General features: G+C 38.4%; 1 protein-coding gene across 1 annotated transcript in view; it reads left to right on the top strand.

Annotated features, from left to right (window-relative positions):
* The window catches only part of LUT1 (Cytochrome P450 superfamily protein), a 286615-nt gene that overhangs the window by 27067 nt on the left and 238679 nt on the right, over positions 1-20869 (top strand). Inside the window, exon 2 of the mRNA XM_089412345.1 lies at positions 3403-3699. Within this exon, the coding sequence (XP_089268471.1) occupies positions 3403-3699 (297 nt within the window). The remainder of the gene's footprint in view (positions 1-3402; positions 3700-20869) is intronic.

The following is a 20869-nucleotide window of genomic DNA, read 5'->3' as shown; positions in this document are numbered from 1 at the left end:
ATATGAAACCATATGCTCGAACATGACAAAGGACCATCATGAAAGATCTGAGATTCATAGCCAAGTTTCAAAAAGTATATGGGAGGACCCCAATCCCTGGCATCCTTGTCTTGTTTTGAGTTGCTAGCACTTCCATCTAGAGCCAAGAGGAAGTTAGAGGAGAGATTAGAAAGATGAGGTGAGATGAAGTCCAAGTTCCATCCACACCACACATCGTCCTGAGTCCAATTGAATATGTCATAAAGAGAATACTTCCATACACTAGTAAACCAAGTCCTAAGAGGGAAGAGAGCTTGAATATTCTTAATTGGAGGTTCCCCAGTATACTATCCTTCCAAGGGTTGATGTCCTTTCTATTGTATGGGATGCAGGTAAACCATCCTTGTAAGAGAGGGATAGTTGTTGACACTAGCCTCAAAATCTAAGATCCACCTTTGGATGGGGAAACTTGGTCCAGATAGTGACACCTTTCTCCAGTTAAATACTTCAAATGTGTTGGTTGCTTCCACCAATCATAGCTTTCTGATATCAGTCTCCATAAGAGCTTCCCTTCTAATGCAACATTCATAAGGGAGGGGTCTTCCAAACCTAGATCACCATGATTTAAGGGAGATTTCACAGTTTACCAATTAACCAAGTGATATCTTTTTGTATTTGTTTTGCTGCCTTGCCAAAGAAAATTCCTTAGCTCTTGAGCAAAAGTGTTTCAGACCCCCATTGGAGCTAAGGCCACTAAGAATTGGAATAAAGAGAGTGGGGGAAGGTCGATAATTGAGCTTTTAGAGGACCAGTTGCTCACCGAAGTTGAGCCACTGAGCTCCCCATTTGAAGAATTTTGATTTTAATTTTTCCATGACTGACTGACAAGAAGGGTGCAGGAAATGCTTTAGGCTGATGGGGATGCCTAGATAACGAAATGAGGGCCACTCCTCCTAGACTAGGATCTAAATATTTTACTGAGTTATTACTTTTCTATTGCTATTAGCATTTCAGGTTAGAAAGAGGCATTTCTTTTGTTTATTAGACGTCCTAAGACTTGAACAAATTATTCCAAGATTTCATTGAATCTTGTTGCTATAATCGTGGAAGCTCCTCACATCAGAAGAGTGTCATCAGCAAATTGAGCATGATTTATCTCTTTAACCCCCCTGACAATTCTAAGGTCTGGGTGGTTGCCCAATCTTCTCTCCTGATCTAATTTCCTGCTGAGAGAGTCAGCCATGAGAATGTATAAAATAGGGGCAGGGGACATCATTGCCTGAGACCTCACGAGTCCTTGAAGAAACCTACTGATCAGTTGTTTACCAATGGGGAAATCCAAGGGGAACTCATGCAGGTCAATATCCAATAAATAAATTTAGGGCTGAAACCATAACAGAGAAGGACAACAAAGAGGAAGCTGTGATGGACTCAATCATAGGCATTTGCCATATCTAACTTGATAATTGTTACTGTTTCACCTCTTGCTCTGATTGTGGATCACCCCTTGGACAAGAATATAATATTGTCCATATATTGTCTTTTTTGGACAAATCCGCCCCGATTTTTTGAAATTAATCTTGAGAGGAGTGGTTTTAATCTATTTGAGATGATTTTTGTGATGCTCTTGTATGAGACATTAGAGAGAGAAATAGGACGAAATCTGTTGAAAGAGGAAGGATTGACTTCTTTTGGGACCAATGCTAATAAGGCTGAATTTATCTCTCCCCCATCCTTGAAGACTGGTGAACATATGAGATCATTCGAATTAGATCTGTTTTTATGATTTTCCAACATGATTTATAAAAGTGGGTAGAGAACTCATCAGGGCTCAGGGCTTTATCTGAATCAGTGTTGCAAAATGTGTGATGTTATCACCAACATCGTGCATTTTTCTGCATCAAACCCTTTGGTAATATTATTGCAGGGAAAAATGTGCACATCTTTCCCTGGTGATAACATCACACTTTTCAAAAAAGTGCAATGTAATGCATCGTACCAAAAAGCGCCAGTCCATGGAAAAAGCCTGTTTTAAAGTGGAATTTTTGGGTTATTTTACAAACGGACTGAGGACAAAGGAGAGGAAAGGAGGAGATCAGTTTATCTTGAGCCAAGGATGAAAATTGATGTGGTAATGCATTTATTTGATGTTGTTGTTGCTTTAGATGTCTAAAAATTGAAAAAAATGAATTATTTGTATTTTTAAAATTTTGCTGAATTTTTCTGATATTTACCCCTGTTGCAGATGTTTTTGTTTCTGGACACTCGGCGATGTTTTCTCCGACATGATATTTGCAATATTGATATGTATCAAAAGAGTTTAGGCTTCCCAAACTTCATTGGTTTTGATTGGCTATGTCAGACTATCGCTGTCCTCCTGGGTGACTATTTAGGGAATGTGTTCGATCCTGCTTTCCCAGGCTTCCATATTTACTGTTGGCTGTTCCCTGTACAAGGTTGCATGATGAGCCAAAGCTGTCTCTTTAATCTGATTATAGGAGTCCAGCGTTTCTCCTTCATCTGAAGTTACAGATACGCTGTTTGGCCTGATTGTGAAAGAACAGTGTATTTCTGTCTCTACTTTTGAAAACTTACCAAGATCATGTTCTGTTGAATTTTGCCTTGGTGGCCCCCTTTCCATTGCTTGATGAGTCTGTTCCCAATTAGATTTTGTCCAACCTGGTCAAACCAATCTGACTTTGGAACTTGAGAGGAGTGGCTCTTTTATCTTCTTTGTGAAACAAACAGCCTACTTAAGGGGTCGTGCATCTAATGTTGTCATCGGATTTTGCGGTTATAAACCTGGTTCTAACTTTTAACAGGTTTAAGTCCACATTGGAGAGGTGATTAACTACACAGTTTGTGCATAAAACAAACACGACTGTGGATACCACCGTTTCTTATGATCCAATATTTCTCCCACATTTCTTCTGTTTGGCACTTTTACAAACCTTTTCTCCATGACTCTGATAAATAGAATGAACATCTAAAACCTATCTACACAAATTCAGCAAAGAAATTATACTGACTTCTGGTTGGATAATACCCTTTCAAAAGATGTGTAGGATAAATGACTGTATGTTCTATATAGTGGCAGTTTACTTTAACGAGCTAGAAAAATTGCATGTTTTGTCTCTCAAGTAATGCCCAGGTGCCTATTTCCAATCGTATAGTACTTTAAGAAAACCAGAGATTTTGTGCATTCAAGTGATGAGTAAGAATCTAGAGTGCTGTACATCGAACCTAGTAATACCTTTCTATTGAACAATACTCATCAATGCATGATTTTAAAATAAGATATTAGAGAGCATTTTCATCAAACAATACTCATCAGTAGAGAAGTTAGGTTGTTGAAGCTCCTTCTCTGCAGAGATATACATTTTTGATAAAATCTGAACATCATTTAAATTTGGATTTTCACAGGTTCGACGAAGGGCAGTTTTACCTTCACTCCATAGAAAATATCTTTCTGTAATCGTTGATAATGTTTTTTGCAAGTGTGCCGAGAGGCTAGTTGAGAAATTGAAGGCCAATATGGAAATGTCGGTTTCTGTTAACATGGAGGAAAAGTTTTCCCAGCTAACTCTAGACATTATTGGTTTATCATTATTCAATTACAACTTCAATTCACTCACATCGGACAGCCAACTCATCAATGCTGTTTACACTGCTCTGAAAGAGGCAGAATCTCGTTCAACTGATATTTTGCCGTATTGGAAGGTAGAGTTGCTCTATCTTCCCTGTCATTTAAATTTTTTTAAGATGCCCGTGCTAGTTCCAATTTGCAAAGTTGTGATATGTATGTAAGCCATCTTAATATGTGTGTGGAGATCTTTAAACTTCAAACTATTTTTCCTTAAGAAAATAAGACTTGGAATACTGTGATAAATCCCAAACTAACGTCAGAACGGAATTCTGTAAAAGTTTATATATGAATGATGGAAGGGTTCAGAACTCAAATATTCTGTTAAGTTGCGATGCTATAAGCTGGTTTTGAACTATAGTTTATTATGAAATACAAATGATTTACAATTCTATGAGGTAATGAGGAGACAACATAGGTTGGTTAAGATCTTGAAGTTCCACGGTGAATGGTTGTATTTTCAAAGAGAAATTATTTTGTTTTTTCAATTGGTTTTTTAACTTGATAAGATTTAAGTTTTTTTAAAATGGAGACATATTTTCTCCTCTTTTAAGAATGTGTGACAGTCCAGACTCCATTGTCCATTTATTATGATTTCTCTTTTGACTTCCCATCTAAATCTCATAGCTTCCGTGGATCCAAATAATGCTTTGACACTAGTTCATGTCTTTGCTTTTGATGCTTTGTCTCTAGTGACTTAACCTACATATAGTTTCAAGTTTCAACTAAAGCTTTGGGTTGGTCTTTGATTCCTGTTTATTGAAATTTAGGGTCCTGAAACTGGTAATTTGTCATTTGACATGGACTTGTAGGGCTATTTTAGGGGCAGATTGTATTTGGTGATTTGGGATCCTGACTCCTAAAACTTCTGGACTTTGTTTCATGGATTAAACAACTGTTTTTGGGGTCAAAATTTGCAATCGAAGTTCTCATCCCTTCACTGCTGTTATACTCATCAAGAGCTTTCCAACAGTCCAAAGAGCATCTCAATTTTTCTTATTAGCCCAATATCAATTTCCAAATTAGCAATCACATTAACATGATAGTAAATGCAAATAGAACATACATAAAAAGTAGAAGACAAGCCAAGGCAAGAGGACATAATATTTGGCAGATGCCAGGGAAAAACCCTAATGTGGGGAAACCCTTTGATCAAGTCCTCTTATTATTCTTCAAAAGTTCAGTAGAGAGAGAGAATACAATATACAAAATTCACTTGCACAAACAAAGTCAAATCTGTCCAGTCAAACTGCAGTCAACAGGATGCCCTAACCAGAAAGTCAACGCTGGTCAAATCACTGGAATTATTCCCCCAAATCAGCTCGGTCAAACCCAGTCAATTCGGCCTCCAAAAACAGTGCAAATCAGTCCAAAATAGTCCTGAAGAAATCGGTCAAACTTGGTCAATGCACAGTCAAACCTGCGGTCAAACTTGCTGTGGTCAACATTGGTCAAACAACACAGAAAATCTTGGTTTCTGTGCCAAAGAATGCGGCCTGCCCAAACAGAGATAATCCCACAAAAATCACAGTCAAACAAGATCAAATGGTGCGTGGTCAACGTTGGTCAAACCTGCTGCAACTTGGTCAACACAGAAATCAGAAAACCCTAGTCAAACTTTCACACATGTGGAGGAGAAGAAGGCTGCCCTGCAATTAGTATGACCCAATCAGATGAGGAGAGAGAGAGAGATATGTGTGAAATGATGGATGTCTAAATGAGGTAGATGCTCCTCCTATATATATGCAACGTTGAGGGTGAAGAGACATGACTTTTGGGCTTTTAAGCCTACATTAGATTGCTGGCCGACCTTGACAATTTGTCCATAGAAGAAATAAATTCATAATTCCATTTATACATGTCAGAATGAGATGATCTTTAGATCAATCCTACACCTCTCGGAAAGAGGAATCCAACAAAAATATCATCTCCATCATATGAGTTGTCCAAGGTGGAGTTTGGCCCTAGTTGCCAAATTTAACACTCCCTCTCAACTAGGGAGAACTCCACCTGCCAAACCATCTGACAATTTGTACCATCCCTGTCATCCCTGCTCTGCTGAACTATGAAGAAATAATGAAGAAGAAATGATCGAGAGTGTATCATACCACTCTCCATTGACCTGAAGTCAGTCTCCATTGATCCTAGATCAATATCAAACATCCTAGCATAGAGAGCACGGTAGTACACGATGCGTCCATCGGTAGTACTATGGTCCCTATCCTCATTTCCCAACTCACTGGTTAGATGAGAGGTACTTCCCATGAGTTCTGGACTACATGGGTAGGATGTATCAACGGGAGAAGGTGAACCATTCATCCTATGCATATCTCAACCATCATGGGGTATCACAGGGGAAGGTGAATCACTTACCCTTTGCATAGCACACCACTAGGGGAAGGTGAATGACTCACCCTATGGTCGTTCATCGCTCCAAGAAGTAACCCAAGCCCCTTGGAGCTCCCAGAGTTCAATATCCAACTCAAACCGGATTCTCATAAGAGGGTTTCTCCACGACTCCAAGTCATTCACGAAAGGTTAAGAATTTGACCTTCCTTAGGGGCTTTGTAAGAATATTTGCGATTTGATCATCATTCTCAATGTGACGGAGCCTTATTGCTCCCCGTTGTACCATATCTTGAATAAAGTGGTAACTGATATCAATAATCTTTGAATGGTCATGAAACACGGGATTCTCAGAAAGACGAATCCCACTTTGGTTGTCGCAGATCACGGTGGTATCCAACACATGTCCAAACAGCTCACTAAAGAGCTTCCTCAACCAAATAGCTTCATAGGAGGCCATACTAGTAGCAATATATTCGACCTCGGTGGTGCTCAAAGCAACCAATTTCTGCTTCCTGCTCATCCATGATATCGAAGCAGAACCTAGTGAGAAGCAACATCCCGATGTGCTCTTACGATCCACCACACTGCCAGCATAGTCAGCATTAGAATAACAATGGAGCCTCACATTCCCGGCAGTGTATCTCAGTCCATAGGTGGTTGTGCCCTGAAGATATCTCAGAAGATTCTTGGTAGCAATCCAATGTATGTGATGAGGCTCGACCATAAACTGACTCAATGTATTCACTGCAAAACATATGTCTGGACGAGAGTTCATTAAGAACATCCGGGCCCCCACGAGTTGACGATACTCAAAAGGATTTCCAAATAGGGCCCAACAACAGTTCCGCATAACTTCTTGAAGTTAAGTTCCATCGGAGTAGTCACGGACTTGCAATCCACCATCCCAAATCTTTCAAGTATCTTCACAATGTATTTTCCTTGAGAAAGGAAAATCTCACTTGGATTTTGCCAGACCTCCAACCCTGGGAAATAATGCATTAGTCCTAGGTCCTTCATCTCGAATTTGGAAGCCAACTCCCTCTTGCATTGAGGAATGAGAGGGTCTTCACCTGTCAGAAAGAGATCGTCCACATAAAGTACTGAGATGAGAGGTTTGTCATTCTCAACCTTAAAGTAAAGGTTCAGATTAGCTTCAATTCTTGTAAATGCCAGCTTCATTAGATAACTGTCGATCCTCTCATACCAAGCTCAGGGAGCTTGCTTCAACTCACAGAGGCCTTTCTTTAACTTGCATACATGTGTCTCCTGATCTTGAACTTCGAACCTCTCGAGTTGTTCAACATAGACTTCCTCCTTAATTGAACCATGCAAGAAGGAGGTTTTGACATCCATTTGATGTAAATTCCATCCTTGTAAGGCAACAAAGGCAATGATCAAACAGATGGTGGTATATTGGGCAACTAGTGCAAATATCTCATCATAGTCCACACCTTCCTTTTGAGAGAAGCCTTGAGCAACAAACGTGTTCTTGAACTTTTCAGCACTTCCATAAACTCCATGCTTGATCTTGTAGAGCCATTTCGAGGTGACAACAGATTTATCCTTGGGTCTAGGGACCACATCCCAGACATCATTCTTCATAATCAACTCATACTCTTCGTTCATAGCATCCTTCCAAACTTGGTGCTTCACAGCTTCTTCGAATGTGTAAGGCTCAGTTTGAACAATGGTGCTCATGGCAGCTAAGTACCCTTGATACCTATTCGGCTTCTTACTTTCACGAAAAGTTCCCCTTGGAGCAATATGATTCTCGACACCTTCAAGAGTTTCCCTAAGCCATGAGGGTCTCCTTTTTGAGGAGGTGGGCTCATGAGGAGGTGGATCAATGGGATCTATTGGTCCTTCAACATCGGGCATCGACTCGTCTTGCGGTTCTCCCTACTTTCCTGTATTTGCTTCTTTGTCCTTCCTTGGAATAGGAGGGTTACTAATCTTCCCAAGGGCAACATCTTCATCGAAGGTGACATCATGACTTATCTCCACTTCTCTTTGACCAGGCACATAGATTCTATATGCCTTAGAAGTTTCAGTATTCCACAAATGTTCTTTTGTTCCTAGACGCATCCAATTTGCTTCTCTTTTCTTTCGGCACATGAAAATACACAGGGCTACCAAAAATTCTAAAGTGAGAAACATCGAGTTTCTTACCGGTGAAAACTTCTTCGTGAGTTTTGGAGTCCAACGCTTGATGAGGGTGCCTATTTTGAACATACACAGCAGTGTTGGCAGCTTCTGCCCATAGGAACTTCAGAAGGCTTTGATCATGAAGCATGGCACAAGTGGCTTCTATAATGGAACGATTCTTCCTTTCGGCAACACCATTTTGCTCAGGAGTATATGCGGTGATAGTCTCCCTCTTAATGCTAACTTCTCTACAATAGTCATTGAACTCATTTGATTCATATTCGGTTCCATTATCGGTCCTCAATATTTTGATCTTCTTCCCTGTTTGATTTTCGACCAAGGCTTTGAAAGAACAGAACCATGTGAACACTTCGTCCTTTTTCTTCAAGAAATAAATCCAAGTTTTGTGAGAGAAGTCATCCACAAAGATAGCATAATATAAATATCCTCCCAAAGATGTCATGGGCAACATACCAGATAGATCAGAATGAACCAATTGCAAAATGTCAGTAGTCTTGCTATCACTTGAGGGGAATGGTCCCCTTGTATGTTTTCCTCGACACATCCTTGACAAACACCTTCATGTTCTGCTTTAAATTTGGGCATACTTGTCACCATCTTCCTCACATCGGGTAGAGCCTTATAATGTAGATGAGCAAACCTCTGGTGCCATAATTCGGATTGAAGAGATGTGTCGCAAGACATAGCTCCCAATGGGCTTCCTCCAACTTGATATAGGCTATCAACCCTGAATCCAAGAGTAAATGCTTCTTTGAAATTTCTTTTCCAAACACGTACCTTTCCATCGATGAATGCCACCTTGTATCCTTTGTCCTCCATTGCCGAGATGGATACCAGGTTCTTCTTTAGATCAGGTACATAGAGTACTTCTTGTAGATGAATGGTGCTACCTAGGTTTAATTGAAGAGTAACATTCCCAACTCCCTTCATGGGATAGGTGGCATTGTCTCCAAGAATGATCTCCAAATTTGTATCTTTTTCTATCAGATTTGAAAGAGCTTCCTTATACCCAGTAAAGTGCCTTGAGGCACCATTATCAATCAACCAATTTTCCAAGGTATTCGGAGGAGAGGCAGTAGAGAGGGTAGATATAAGATAAAATTCTTTTTGCTTGTTATCTACAACATTAGATTCATCATACCTGGAGTTTCTTGATCTTTTGGGAGGTCGACCATTTCCATGTTGAGTAGCGGGAGCATTCCTTTTTCCTTTGTTGTTGAATCTACCATTTCTTTGATTGTTGTTGCCCCTGAAATTGTTGTGGTTGTTGTTGTCATCATCTTGAAGTGTATCCCTTCTATTAGGACACTCCCTAGCATAGTGGCCAAACCTGTTACAAATGAAGCATTTTCCCTTCCTTCCATCTTTGAATCCCAGTCTTCCTTGACATTGCTTCTTTGAACCTGCATTGTTCTTCTTTTTAGCATGAGTGGAGAATGCAGTAGGATTACTCCTATTTGAAGACATGTCTCTCTCCATCATCCTTGTTTTTTATTGAGTACATCTAGTCAACAATTCATCAAAACCTAGAATCCTGTCATTGTTGAGGATAGTAGTGTTGAACACATGCCATTTACGAGGGATACCTCCAAGGGAAATGAGAGTGAGCCCCCTATCAACAATAACTTCTTCAATTGAAAGAAGATGATTTTTGATCTCAGTAATCCTCATGAAGTAGGATTGGATATCTTCACCTCTTCCTTTCTTTATGTCCAACTTTTTTTGAGAAAGAGGACTTGGTTTGCATTGCTAACTTTGAACATGCCAACCAACCTGTCATACATCTCCTTAGATGTGTTCAAATAGGAGATGTATGCAACCAAATGCTTGTTAATAGAATCCTTGATGATCTTCTTAGCTTTGACTTCACCTTTCTTGTACTTTGTCTTAGCAGCAGCCGATGCATTTGAAGGAGGTTCAATAATCTTTCCCTGCACATAGTCCATAACATTCTGCTCTTCCAAAGTCAAATCAAGAGACATCTTCCATGCATGATAATCAGATTTATCATTGAGCTTGTCATAAGGTTTGAAGTAAGATGTGGAGGCCATTGAATTTTGTCCTTGTCCAACAAATCTTAGTGATTTCTCTTTTCACTCTTGGTTGGGCTTTGTCTTTACCTCAAGTCTGAAACCATGTTAATTTTAGATAACAATGGTATGTTCTATGCTTAAGAGCAATTTACTTCAATTTTTCTTATTAGCCCAATATCAATTTCCAGATTAGCAATCACATTAACATGATAGTAAATGCAGATAGAACATAAATAAAAAGAAGAAGACAAGCCAAGACACGAGGACACAATATTTGACTGATGCCAGGGAAAAACACCAATGTGGGGAAACCCTTTGATCAAGTCTTCTTATTATTCTTCAAAAGTTCAGCAGAGAGAGAGAGAGAGTACAATATACAAAATTCACTTGCCCAAACAGTCAAATATGTCCAGTCAAACTGCAGTTAATAGGATGCCCTAACCAGAAAGTCAACACTGGTAAGATTAGCAGAATTATTCTTCCAAATCTGCTCAGTCAAACCTAGTCAATTCGACCTCCAAAAACAATCCAAATCAACCCAAAATAGTCCTGAAGAAATCAGTCAAACTTGGTCAACGCACAGTCAAACCTGTGGTCAAACTTGATGTTGTCAACGCTGGTCAAACAACACATAAAATTTTGGTTTTTGTGCCAAAGAATGCAGCCTACCCAAATAGAGATAATCCCACAAAATTGCAGTCAAAAAAGGTCAAACGCTGCCTGGTCAACATTGGTCAAACCTGCTGCAACTTGGTCAACGCAGAAATCAGAAAACCCTAGTCAAACTTTCCAACGTGTGGAGGAGAAGAAGGCTGCCGTGCAATTCGTATGACCCAATCAAATGAGGAGAGAGAGATATATGTGTGAGATGATGAATTTCCAAATGAGGTAGATGCTCCTATTTATATGCAACGTTGAGGGTGAAGAGACACGACTTTTGGGCTTTTAAGCCTACATTAGATTGTTGGCCGACCTTGACAATTTGTCCATAGAAGAAATAAATTCATAATTCCATTTTTACATGTCAGAATGTGATGATCTTTAGATCAATCCTACACCCCTCGGAAAGAGGAATCCAACAAAAATATCATCTCCATCATATGAGCTGTCCAAGGTGGAGTTTGGCCCTAGTTTCCAAATTTAACAAACTTGACCTATGCTTTAACCACTGCAGTGCCATGCCACATCAATGCTACTTACACACATGTGGAGCCAGTCAATGGTGGACTTTCAAGAAGATTCTATAGGGTCTTTTACACTTCATTTTGTATGAGGTTCCACATTGTGTTTTTCATCATATTCATGGAGGTTTGTAGCTAGTATCTTGGAGCATTGGATTGACTGGGGGGAATTCATCTTCTTGGAGCCCTTTCTCTTCATGGCTTTGAATCATTTGATAAAGTCTTTGGTTTGGGGGAGCCTCACTTATCCTTTGTTGGATGATTGTGCTTGCTGACTTGGTGGTCTTTTCACATGTGCTTGCCTTGTTGATCACCCCTTGGTTGCACTTTTGATGATTATGGTGCACACTAACTCATTATGATATGTTTTTGGTATTTGTGCTTGTCTTGCATGTGTTACATCTTGTTATTGGATGATAGTTCTTGCCCCCCAAGGAGTTAGATGGTGGTGTTAGGAGTTAGATGTTTCATGACATTGTTGGAGTTTCCTAGTGACTTTTACATGGTGATGTATTATTTTCGTCCTTGGGGGGATGTTCGACATGGTTCTCTTGTTATGGATGTGTGGTGAGGACATACTTGATGGTAATGAGCATTAGCATTTCTATTGTCCTCTTATCTTATGATGGCGATGTGGTTGGAAGATGAGTTTTGGTTGTGCACTTTGCATTCTTGGGGTTTCCGTAGGTGATATGACTTAACATTGTAACAATTGCTAGACACAACCTAGCTGGAATGTGTTTGATCATGTTAGTACCTTTGTGGATGTGTTATTTCCTACGTTTGAGTTAGAATGTGGGGTTGGGGGGGTTGTGGGGTGTACTACATACATTTTCGATGGTCAAGTCTTCTCCTAAGGTTCGAGGAAGTGTTTATCATGAAATAGTCCTTTGGTGGTGTGCCATAGGTTCAATTTAGGTGGAGCTTCTAATTTTTCATTGTGTTTCTATCACGGTGGCATCTTATTTTCATGATACAACACTTGTTGGAGTGGCACCCCACTCATTGGAACACATGTTCATGTTGATTTAAGCAGTTGGTGATCAATGGGAGCTTGGACTATGTTTTTATTTCAGCATTAACCTTTGTGCACACATGTTGAGGTTAATTTAAGTATTTAGTGGTTAAATTAGTCCATTTGATTATATTTGAGGTTAAAGGGTTGAGCACCCTACTTCACGTGGTAGTTGTTCACACTTGGAGGAGTTGTTTGGAGGTTATTTAAGGATTTTATCATGGAGTGCTCCTCTATTGGGCATAATTTCCAATGCATTGGTAATTATATTATTGATGGAGAGGTTGGCACATTCTCATATGGCACACTCTCTTGTGCACATGGTTTGAGGAAATCAATAGATGATATATGGAAACAACACAATGATTTGACATGAGTGTTGATGAGTTCTAACCACGTTGGCACTTCTTCCTATGGTGCACTTCACATGGAGATATTTTATTATTTGTTGGGTGGTTGAGGTAGTTACATGGCACGATTTTCTAAGGCATGCCTCTCCTAGGTGCTCTCTCATCTTTATTGCTTGGATATTTCAGCTACAGTTGTCATCTTTTGACCCTCATTGGAGAGCACTCGCAGTTTGGGGTTTTCCAGGGAGCTGAGTTTTCAAGGTTCTGTTTGTTGTAAAAATTGAGTGTTTCTCTGTTGGCCATTTTCCATATAAGGGAGCCCTTATTTATTCTAGGAATTCAAAGTGAAGGAAAAATTGGAGGGTTTATATTTTTCTGCTATTTGATTGATTTTCTACTTGTGCTTCCGCTGCAAATTTGATTGTTAAATAGCAGTGAATTTTTATTTAGCAATTTCAGAAAATAATTTGCTGGGTTAAATAATTTTTTCTGGGTATAAAAGTTGTTTGGGATATAAATCAGATCTGATATTTAGAAAATTAATATGAAACTTCCTAGATCTCTTCCAAAGTGGATATACCATCAATAATCAAGTGTTTGACCATGTCAAACTGTCCATGAAATGGCAAAGAAATGCTCCCAAGGGTGCATCCTTCAAGAACCTCCAAAAATTAATAAAATAATTCTCCAAGGTTTCTCTCATCTAGAATTATGATAAACCACATCCAAATATAGCAAAATGACTAAGATTTTGGTGCTAGAATGAGTCAATATAATAAAAAATACCTCCACATATGTGCCAAGGCAATAAAATAATGAAACATTCCAGTAGGAGAGTGGACAAGTCCAGATGGAGTAACCACCAAAGCATGTGCATGTGGTGTTTAGGGTGCCACTTCTTATGGTTGACAAACATTCCAAAAATAGTGATCCGTAGAAGCATGTGCAATAGGTCCGCATAAGGGAGCACTCCACTGGGAGAGTGACCAGTCAACATGTCACAACTACCAAATGATATAAAATAATCGAGATAATGGTGCCTGTTGAACCTGCCGCCTACACCTACCTTCTAGTTAGTGAGAAAAGCTTCAACCCCACAAGGTGTGGTTGGTGGCAGGGAACTCAAAGAAGGGGCTGTCACACTAATCTCGACTCTCTCTGTCTAATAAACCATCTCCTAGGTTATCTAAGGGGGGTGGTCCCTAAAGAAAATTTAAGTTAAAAGATGTGAGTCTCTAGGAGAGTGTTATAGTGAAAATTGATTACTTTTAAGGATTTATGAGAAAATATGATGTGAGCAACTTGAAGTAACAATGGCAACCATTAACATGAGAAAAACCATAAAACCAATGCTTTATAAGGAAGTTGCTCAACAATTTAAAGATATATTTACTCAGAATAAAATGCAATGCTCTCAAAAGAGAAAACAAAGTAACCCTGAAATGTAAACAAAAATTGTTAGCACAAGATATGTAAGATACAAAATGCTTTTGAGATAATCAACTTTATAAATCAAAACATGTGAAACATATCTTGCCAAAACCCAAAAATTAGTAATTAACTTGGAAATGTAAAAGAAAGAAAGTGCTAAACCAAGACATCAATATGCAATTAGATTTCAAACATGAAAATAAAACACTTGTTTGAAAGGATTACAATACTTGCTTTTGGAATAAAATTTGCATATGAAAACTCAAACTATCAAGAGACAAGTAAAGTAAATGTAATGGAAAGTGCTCTTGGTTAATTTTATTAATTATCTCTACAACGAGATTACAATATAACTCTTCAATCCTCAGACTCCACCCTCGCCCAAAGATATGGATCTCACAGTGATGTGTCAATAGAGGAGTAGAAGATCCCTAAGATGTCTACTTCAACTAACTTATGTTGGAGGTAAAATTTTAATGAGGCTTGGGTTCTTCCTATACTAAAATGCCTAGATGAAATACATGTAAGTTTTTTTCCCCAAAATAAAATAATGCTACATGCAAATGCTTCAAAGAGATTGATTTGCAATGCTTGAAAATGAAATAGCGTTCAACATAAGTTGCAATTATAACTTCAATTGGAGGAATAAAATTAGCTTACAAGTGTTGCATGTGTCTCATCAATGAATTAAAATGATACAAGTAATTTGTTTGAAAGTAAAATTTGTTTCAAATAGACAATGACAATAAACTGCTCCAATATTCAAGATAACTATGTAGGATAAAAATGAAGCATGTATTCAAGTGCTCATGAAACAATTTACCAAGGTAAATGGTAACGAATCAAAGTTTGTTAAGAATATAAAATTCTTGCATGTAAATGATGAATTGCCCAAAGTAAAGTGTAAGCTTGTAGCTCCAGGCTACAATGAGATAGAAAATGCAAAGCTCAAATGAAACTGTAACAAACTTTAACTTAAAAATGAAATGTGATAGCGTGGTCCTATAGATTCTCAATTAAAGCATGCATTTAAGTGAATGAAGTATGAAAGTTTAAACCATGCAAATGTCAATCCACCCAAGAGAAGCCTCCCTTTAAATGGGGAGATAAGATACCATGGGAGAAATCCCAAGATCCCACAAGCAAATTAGATCTTTTATTAATATTACAATGAGAAGAGGACGCTTCAAAGTCCTCAACTAAACTTCAAGGAGAGTGTTCACAATAATTGCTTGAAACTTGGACAGTAGACCTCATTTTTTGAGAAATTAATGACAAGATTTCACAAAACTTATCCAAGGGAAACAAGGTGAAAGTTTCCTCCAAATGCCCATGACTTAGAGAGGAAAATGGGCAGCCCTCTAGTGAACTCGAGTTTGGCCAAAATAAGCCTCAAAAGGGCTCATGGCATCCTTGGAAATCGAACCCCCAACACTTGCCAAAGGTCTTGCAAACACTTGTTAGATGTCGCAGGAAGTTGCTCTTTAAAATCTGCCACACAAGAGTTAGCAAAGAATCCAAACAATGGCTGCAAAATAAGTTAAGTGTTAATGGAAAAATCAGCAAGATAAAATGTATATGTACAATTATAATTCACAAAAGGCTAAGCTAAAGAGTGAGAGTAAACTCTCGTTCTTTGCTTAGCCATCTTCAAGCTCTTAGATAGCAAATGAAAGAAATGAAGTTCAATGTTCTTTTTAAATGAGATTTAAATTTAGAAGTACTCGGCTTGTGTACAAGCTATGTGCCAAAACTCCTGTAAAACCACTTTGTAAGATAAGACTATGAAGACTCAAAGAACAAATGAGAGCTCCTTTAAGAATGTATCAAGAGTGGGTTGGTCTTTCCAAAGACTTCCCCTCACGCTTGATTATGTGATTCCAACAAGATGTTCCCTCTACAAAACTTAAATCAAGAATTAGTTCCATATAGATTTAGCAATAAACAATGATAAGAAACTCTAGAGATTTATTTAAAACCAATTAGAGCATTCTATACCTAGAGCATACTTTTAAATCAAATGTCAATGCAAGATAGCTCTACATTAACAAATCTACAAGAGCATATGGAAACAAATTAGATCAAAACATGAGTAAAATGAATTATACCAATGATCAACAATTCATTACTCCCAAAGGAGAAACACCTCATGAATGAAACCCAAAGTCTTTATTGGTATTTTTGAAAGTGTACAAGGTACCAGCGCTTCTGCAAGCACAATAATTAGTAACAATATGATACAAATGAGAGCTCAAGACTTTATTGTATAGAACTATGGGAGCCAATCCCAATGTAGAAATGATTAAACAAGTGGCATGAGGTGACACTCCCAAAGCGAAATTCGAATTTGTTGAATGAAGCTCCAATGCTAAGTGTAAAAATTGAATTATGACAAGTGGACATCATTTTCTTCTTCCCTTATGTGCCAAATTCGAATTTTATAATGGAATGACAAGTGTATATGGGTGGTAACCCATGTGGGGACAATATCCCACAAAAATATCCACCAAATATTCTCCCAAATCCTCCCAAATGTGCATTAACTTCACAAATTCAAATTTTCAAGTAAACAACTTTCTCATTTAATGCCAGAAATTCGATTTTATTTGAGCACATGTCCTTTCCTTGATTTTAGGAGTCTATATCACCTTGGGACTTCACTTTAACTCCTACATAATTTTCCACCTCATTTCCACAACATTTAGCATGTGTGGATATTTATTTTTCTCCATTTATTTAATTTTTGGCTTAATTTAATTGCCAAATTTCCCATTAAACTTAGGAAAAGTGGGTTTTGAGGGTTCAAAACACATTTTTAACCCCTCAACGTGTGTCATAGTAGAAAGTTGAGGGTGAGAAGTGCAAATTTCATTACTTATACGCCGTAGAACTTCTCTAGACATCACTTATTACATTACAAATACAATTTTATTAGCAATTTCCATAGTGCGAAAAATTTAAAAAATTAAAACATGACTACCTAGACCTAACCAAATTCCACAATTTTTTGTGTGATCTAGAATGGTAATATACATCGACTCTAAAAACTAAGATGTGTTGAGGCTCAACCTTCAAACCGTCACCCCGGATTTGGGGTAAAAAGTGAGTAAAAAAACCTAGGAAATTATCCGTCTCTGAAAAAGAAGGGATAATTAACTAGATTAAAAAAACACTCCAAGGTGTACTCGTTTGTTGATTGAGTCCCAACATCCTAAGCCTGTTACAGATTCAAAACTCATCATTACTAGTATTACTTATTACAATTCCACGCAGGGTGTGGAATCTGGGTATAAGAAAGATAATGAGAAAATAGAAGTAGAGTTAAAAAACTCTGTTGACTGATGATATTTGATGGTACAGTGTCATTTGGATCATTCTTGGGCATGGAGTCTTCATATAATCATCAGGTGCCACTCCAGTGGTCAATAGTGTTGTTGAAGAATGTGCAAGAGTAGTTGTAACCTTCCTTTAAGAAATAATATAATAAACCTCAAATACACTGTGCCCTTGAGAATTGTGCCATAGTGGTTAGAGGTCCATAAATTGACATCATAACTGTTATTTTTTGGAAGCAGTGGACAAATGTTCTAGTCTCTATGGTGTCTATGAGGCTAAGGAACAAATTTTCTCCAATACCCAGAAAAGGTTTCGCAAGAAACACCACAATTAGATTAAGTAGCCAATTATTAATTATTTTCCTAAGTCTAACTTAGGAAAACTGATTAATTAAATTAGATTAATTGAGGAAAATCGATTTTGCTCTAGACTTCTAGAAAATTCATTTGATGGGGTCAAGATGATCTTAACCATCGTTTGTGATTAGATCGTGGTCGTTGGTTCCTTAACGAGAGATTATAAGAGCAAACCGATGGTGCTTTGGAGAACACACAATGATACTCATTGGTGCAAAGAGCAGTGAGAGCAAGGGTGCAGAGGGAGACACCAATGAAGGGGTTTCAATAGAGAGATTGGGGACATAATTTCCGGAGAAATTATACACAGTGATTCCAGCATTCCAGTGACAAGAAGGGAGGCCAAATTTGTCTACAAAGAGGCCGTACGAAATAGTGCGAATTAGCTAGTGCACAGAGTTGGGCAGTAGATTGTTTTTCAGTTGCCAAAGATGAATCAGAGGAAGAGTGAGTTGCAAGAGGAAGAAGGTAGTGTAGGAACGATTTTTCAGTGGCAATGCGAGTTCCCGCTGAGTCGTACGCATTTCCAGTTGCCAGTGCGAGTGCGAGTTGCAAGAAGGAGTGCAAATTGCACTAAGGAGGCCGTTTTGATTTTGCAGAGGAAACTTGGGTTTCCAGATTGATTTTCCAGTGGAGAAAATTGTATGCTAGAGTTTTGCCAGTGAAAGGCAAGCAGTTGTTGTATTTCTCAATTCCTCTAAAGAATTAATAATATAAACCCTCATTTGCGTAATTGGTTTTCCCCAAATTGGGTTTTTCCAGGGTCATCTGTCCAAAAATCTTGGTGTCAATAATTTTGTGTGTGTGCATTATTTATGAGTTCTTGTATTTATTTGTGAAAATTACAGTAGTGAATTAATCACTATTTGTTGAATTAAATTTCTGAAGACAAATAAATTGCATAAGTTAGAATATTAAATTCTAGTTGTTGTAATTAGTGAAATTTCATATGGTATCAGCGTAGATCTAAGCACAAAGGGTTTGCAAGAGTAAATCAGTGCAGGGCCCAGTTAAAATCTCCTCTCTCTCCTCCTCACACGTGTGAAAGAGACCTGCAATGGTTCAGATGTACAAACCTCCAAGCGAAGAAGAAATGAATGTGTGAGATGTGTGTCCAAATGTGGTGCTAATGAGCTGTATTTATAGGCATTGGAGGAGACCCAATTTGTCTTTAAATCCGGCCTAAACTTTTGTGCACTTTTGGGTTTTCACATTAAAAATAAAATTTTCCTTGATCAAATTAAATTCTTCCAAGGGAAAAGAGGGTCTTCTCTGAATGAGGAAGGCTGTCTAAAGGAGGGAATTTGTCCCTGAGCTGCCAAATAAACACTCCCTCTCAGCTAGGGAGAAATTTCTGATTGCGTCATATGTCCCATCTCAATTGTCTTGTCATCATCAAGTCGAATGTTGTCTTTCCTCATCTTTGCTGAACACTCTTGAATCTAAAAGAAGAGTTTGACATCATAGAGGAGCTTAAACTACCACCTTCTATCAATAGGCGAGATCTGCTTACTGCAAGGGCAAGTATCACACTCTTTCCTATCGACCTGTGACAATAGGCGAGATCGAGTTAAGGATCACACATTGTCCTATTGTCTGTTGATCCTCCATTTAGACCCTTAAGAGTCAAGTGTGAAATTTATATCTATTGCAGTAACTGGAAATTATTCTTCTAACTGTAAATTTAATTATGCACTTTATTTGCTACGACAAACAACGAATAAAACCACAACTGCAATTTTCACCATAAAAATACCGCGGAAAAATAAAATACTAAAACTGAGAAATTCTAGCACACACAAGAATTTTGACACAATTATTTTTGGACAATTGTCCCTGGGAAAATCCAATGCGGAAAACTGGTGCAACAAATGAGGTTTTATTATTATTCTTCAGTAGCAATTATGAGTACAATAATATAGATGCCCAACTGGCAATCTTATATGGGGAAAATACTGGCAAAATTATTGTGAGAATTTTCTCTCGCCCCACAACTAATTTCTGCCTCCGAAATTACCTCCCTAGCCTCTGCGTTGAGCCTCCTATGTCACCCTCTGCGTAGTGCTTACGCAGATCTTGTGGGGATTTCGGCCTTCCTTCCTTTGCCTCTTCCCAGAACTGGAAAAATTCCTCTCGGAATGTTGCTACCCTCCTCTTCCACCTGCTACTCACCCTTTGGCTCTATCTTCTCTGTTGAATTACTGCCACAGAGAAAATTGAATTGCCTAGGCAACTGAGTATTTGCACTGATGTATCCTCCATCACCACATCGATCCCCTCTTATAATCCGCTGTTGGAGCACCAACAAACAAGATTTAAACTTAATCAATGGATAGGATCATCTTTGGATCGATTCGTGTGAGTTTCTAGATGATTCTCACCTTATCTCAATTAATACTTATTAATTAACCATATTCCCTAAGTTTAGACTTAGGAAATATTTAAAAAACGATTAATAATCCAATTGAGACACTTCTAGGCAGAATTTCCTGAAACGATTTTTGGGATTTGGAGATTTCATGTATTCTAGCCTCTCCGCCAAATTTCGTGGCTAGAACACATTCAGTGCTACAAAAACTAACACTCCCTCTTAGCGAGGAATGTGTTCTAGTGATGCACTGCTTGCCACAACACCCTGTTTCTGCATCATCTCTTGTCACGCTGCTGATGTTTGGCCATATTGCCCACCAACCACTGCGCAACTCTGATATATGCTGCATTTGTGCTGCTACTGACACTGTCAACACCGAATCTGCACTACGACTCCCTCTTATTTGCTGCTGCTGTAACTGAGAATCATCCAAGCAATCTGCTTCTGCTACTGAAACGGGTTCTCCACGATACCCATTTGTTCTCTGAAATAGACGAACTTAGCTCTTCCTGGAGCTTTCGTGAATATATCTGCAACCTGTACTTCTGTGGGAACATACTGTAGTTGGATTGTTCCATGTTGTACACAATCTCAGATGAAATGACATCAAATATCTATGTGTTTCGACCTGTCATGAAACACTGGATTCTCAAAGAGTT

Source organism: Pinus tabuliformis, chromosome 3_1 (assembly GCF_031772625.1).
Source record: "Pinus tabuliformis cultivar Carrire ecotype Pingquan chromosome 3_1, CPIR1, whole genome shotgun sequence".
Classification (NCBI taxonomy): Eukaryota; Viridiplantae; Streptophyta; class Pinopsida; order Pinales; family Pinaceae; genus Pinus; species Pinus tabuliformis.
This window is presented reverse-complemented; position numbering and strand designations above follow the sequence as displayed.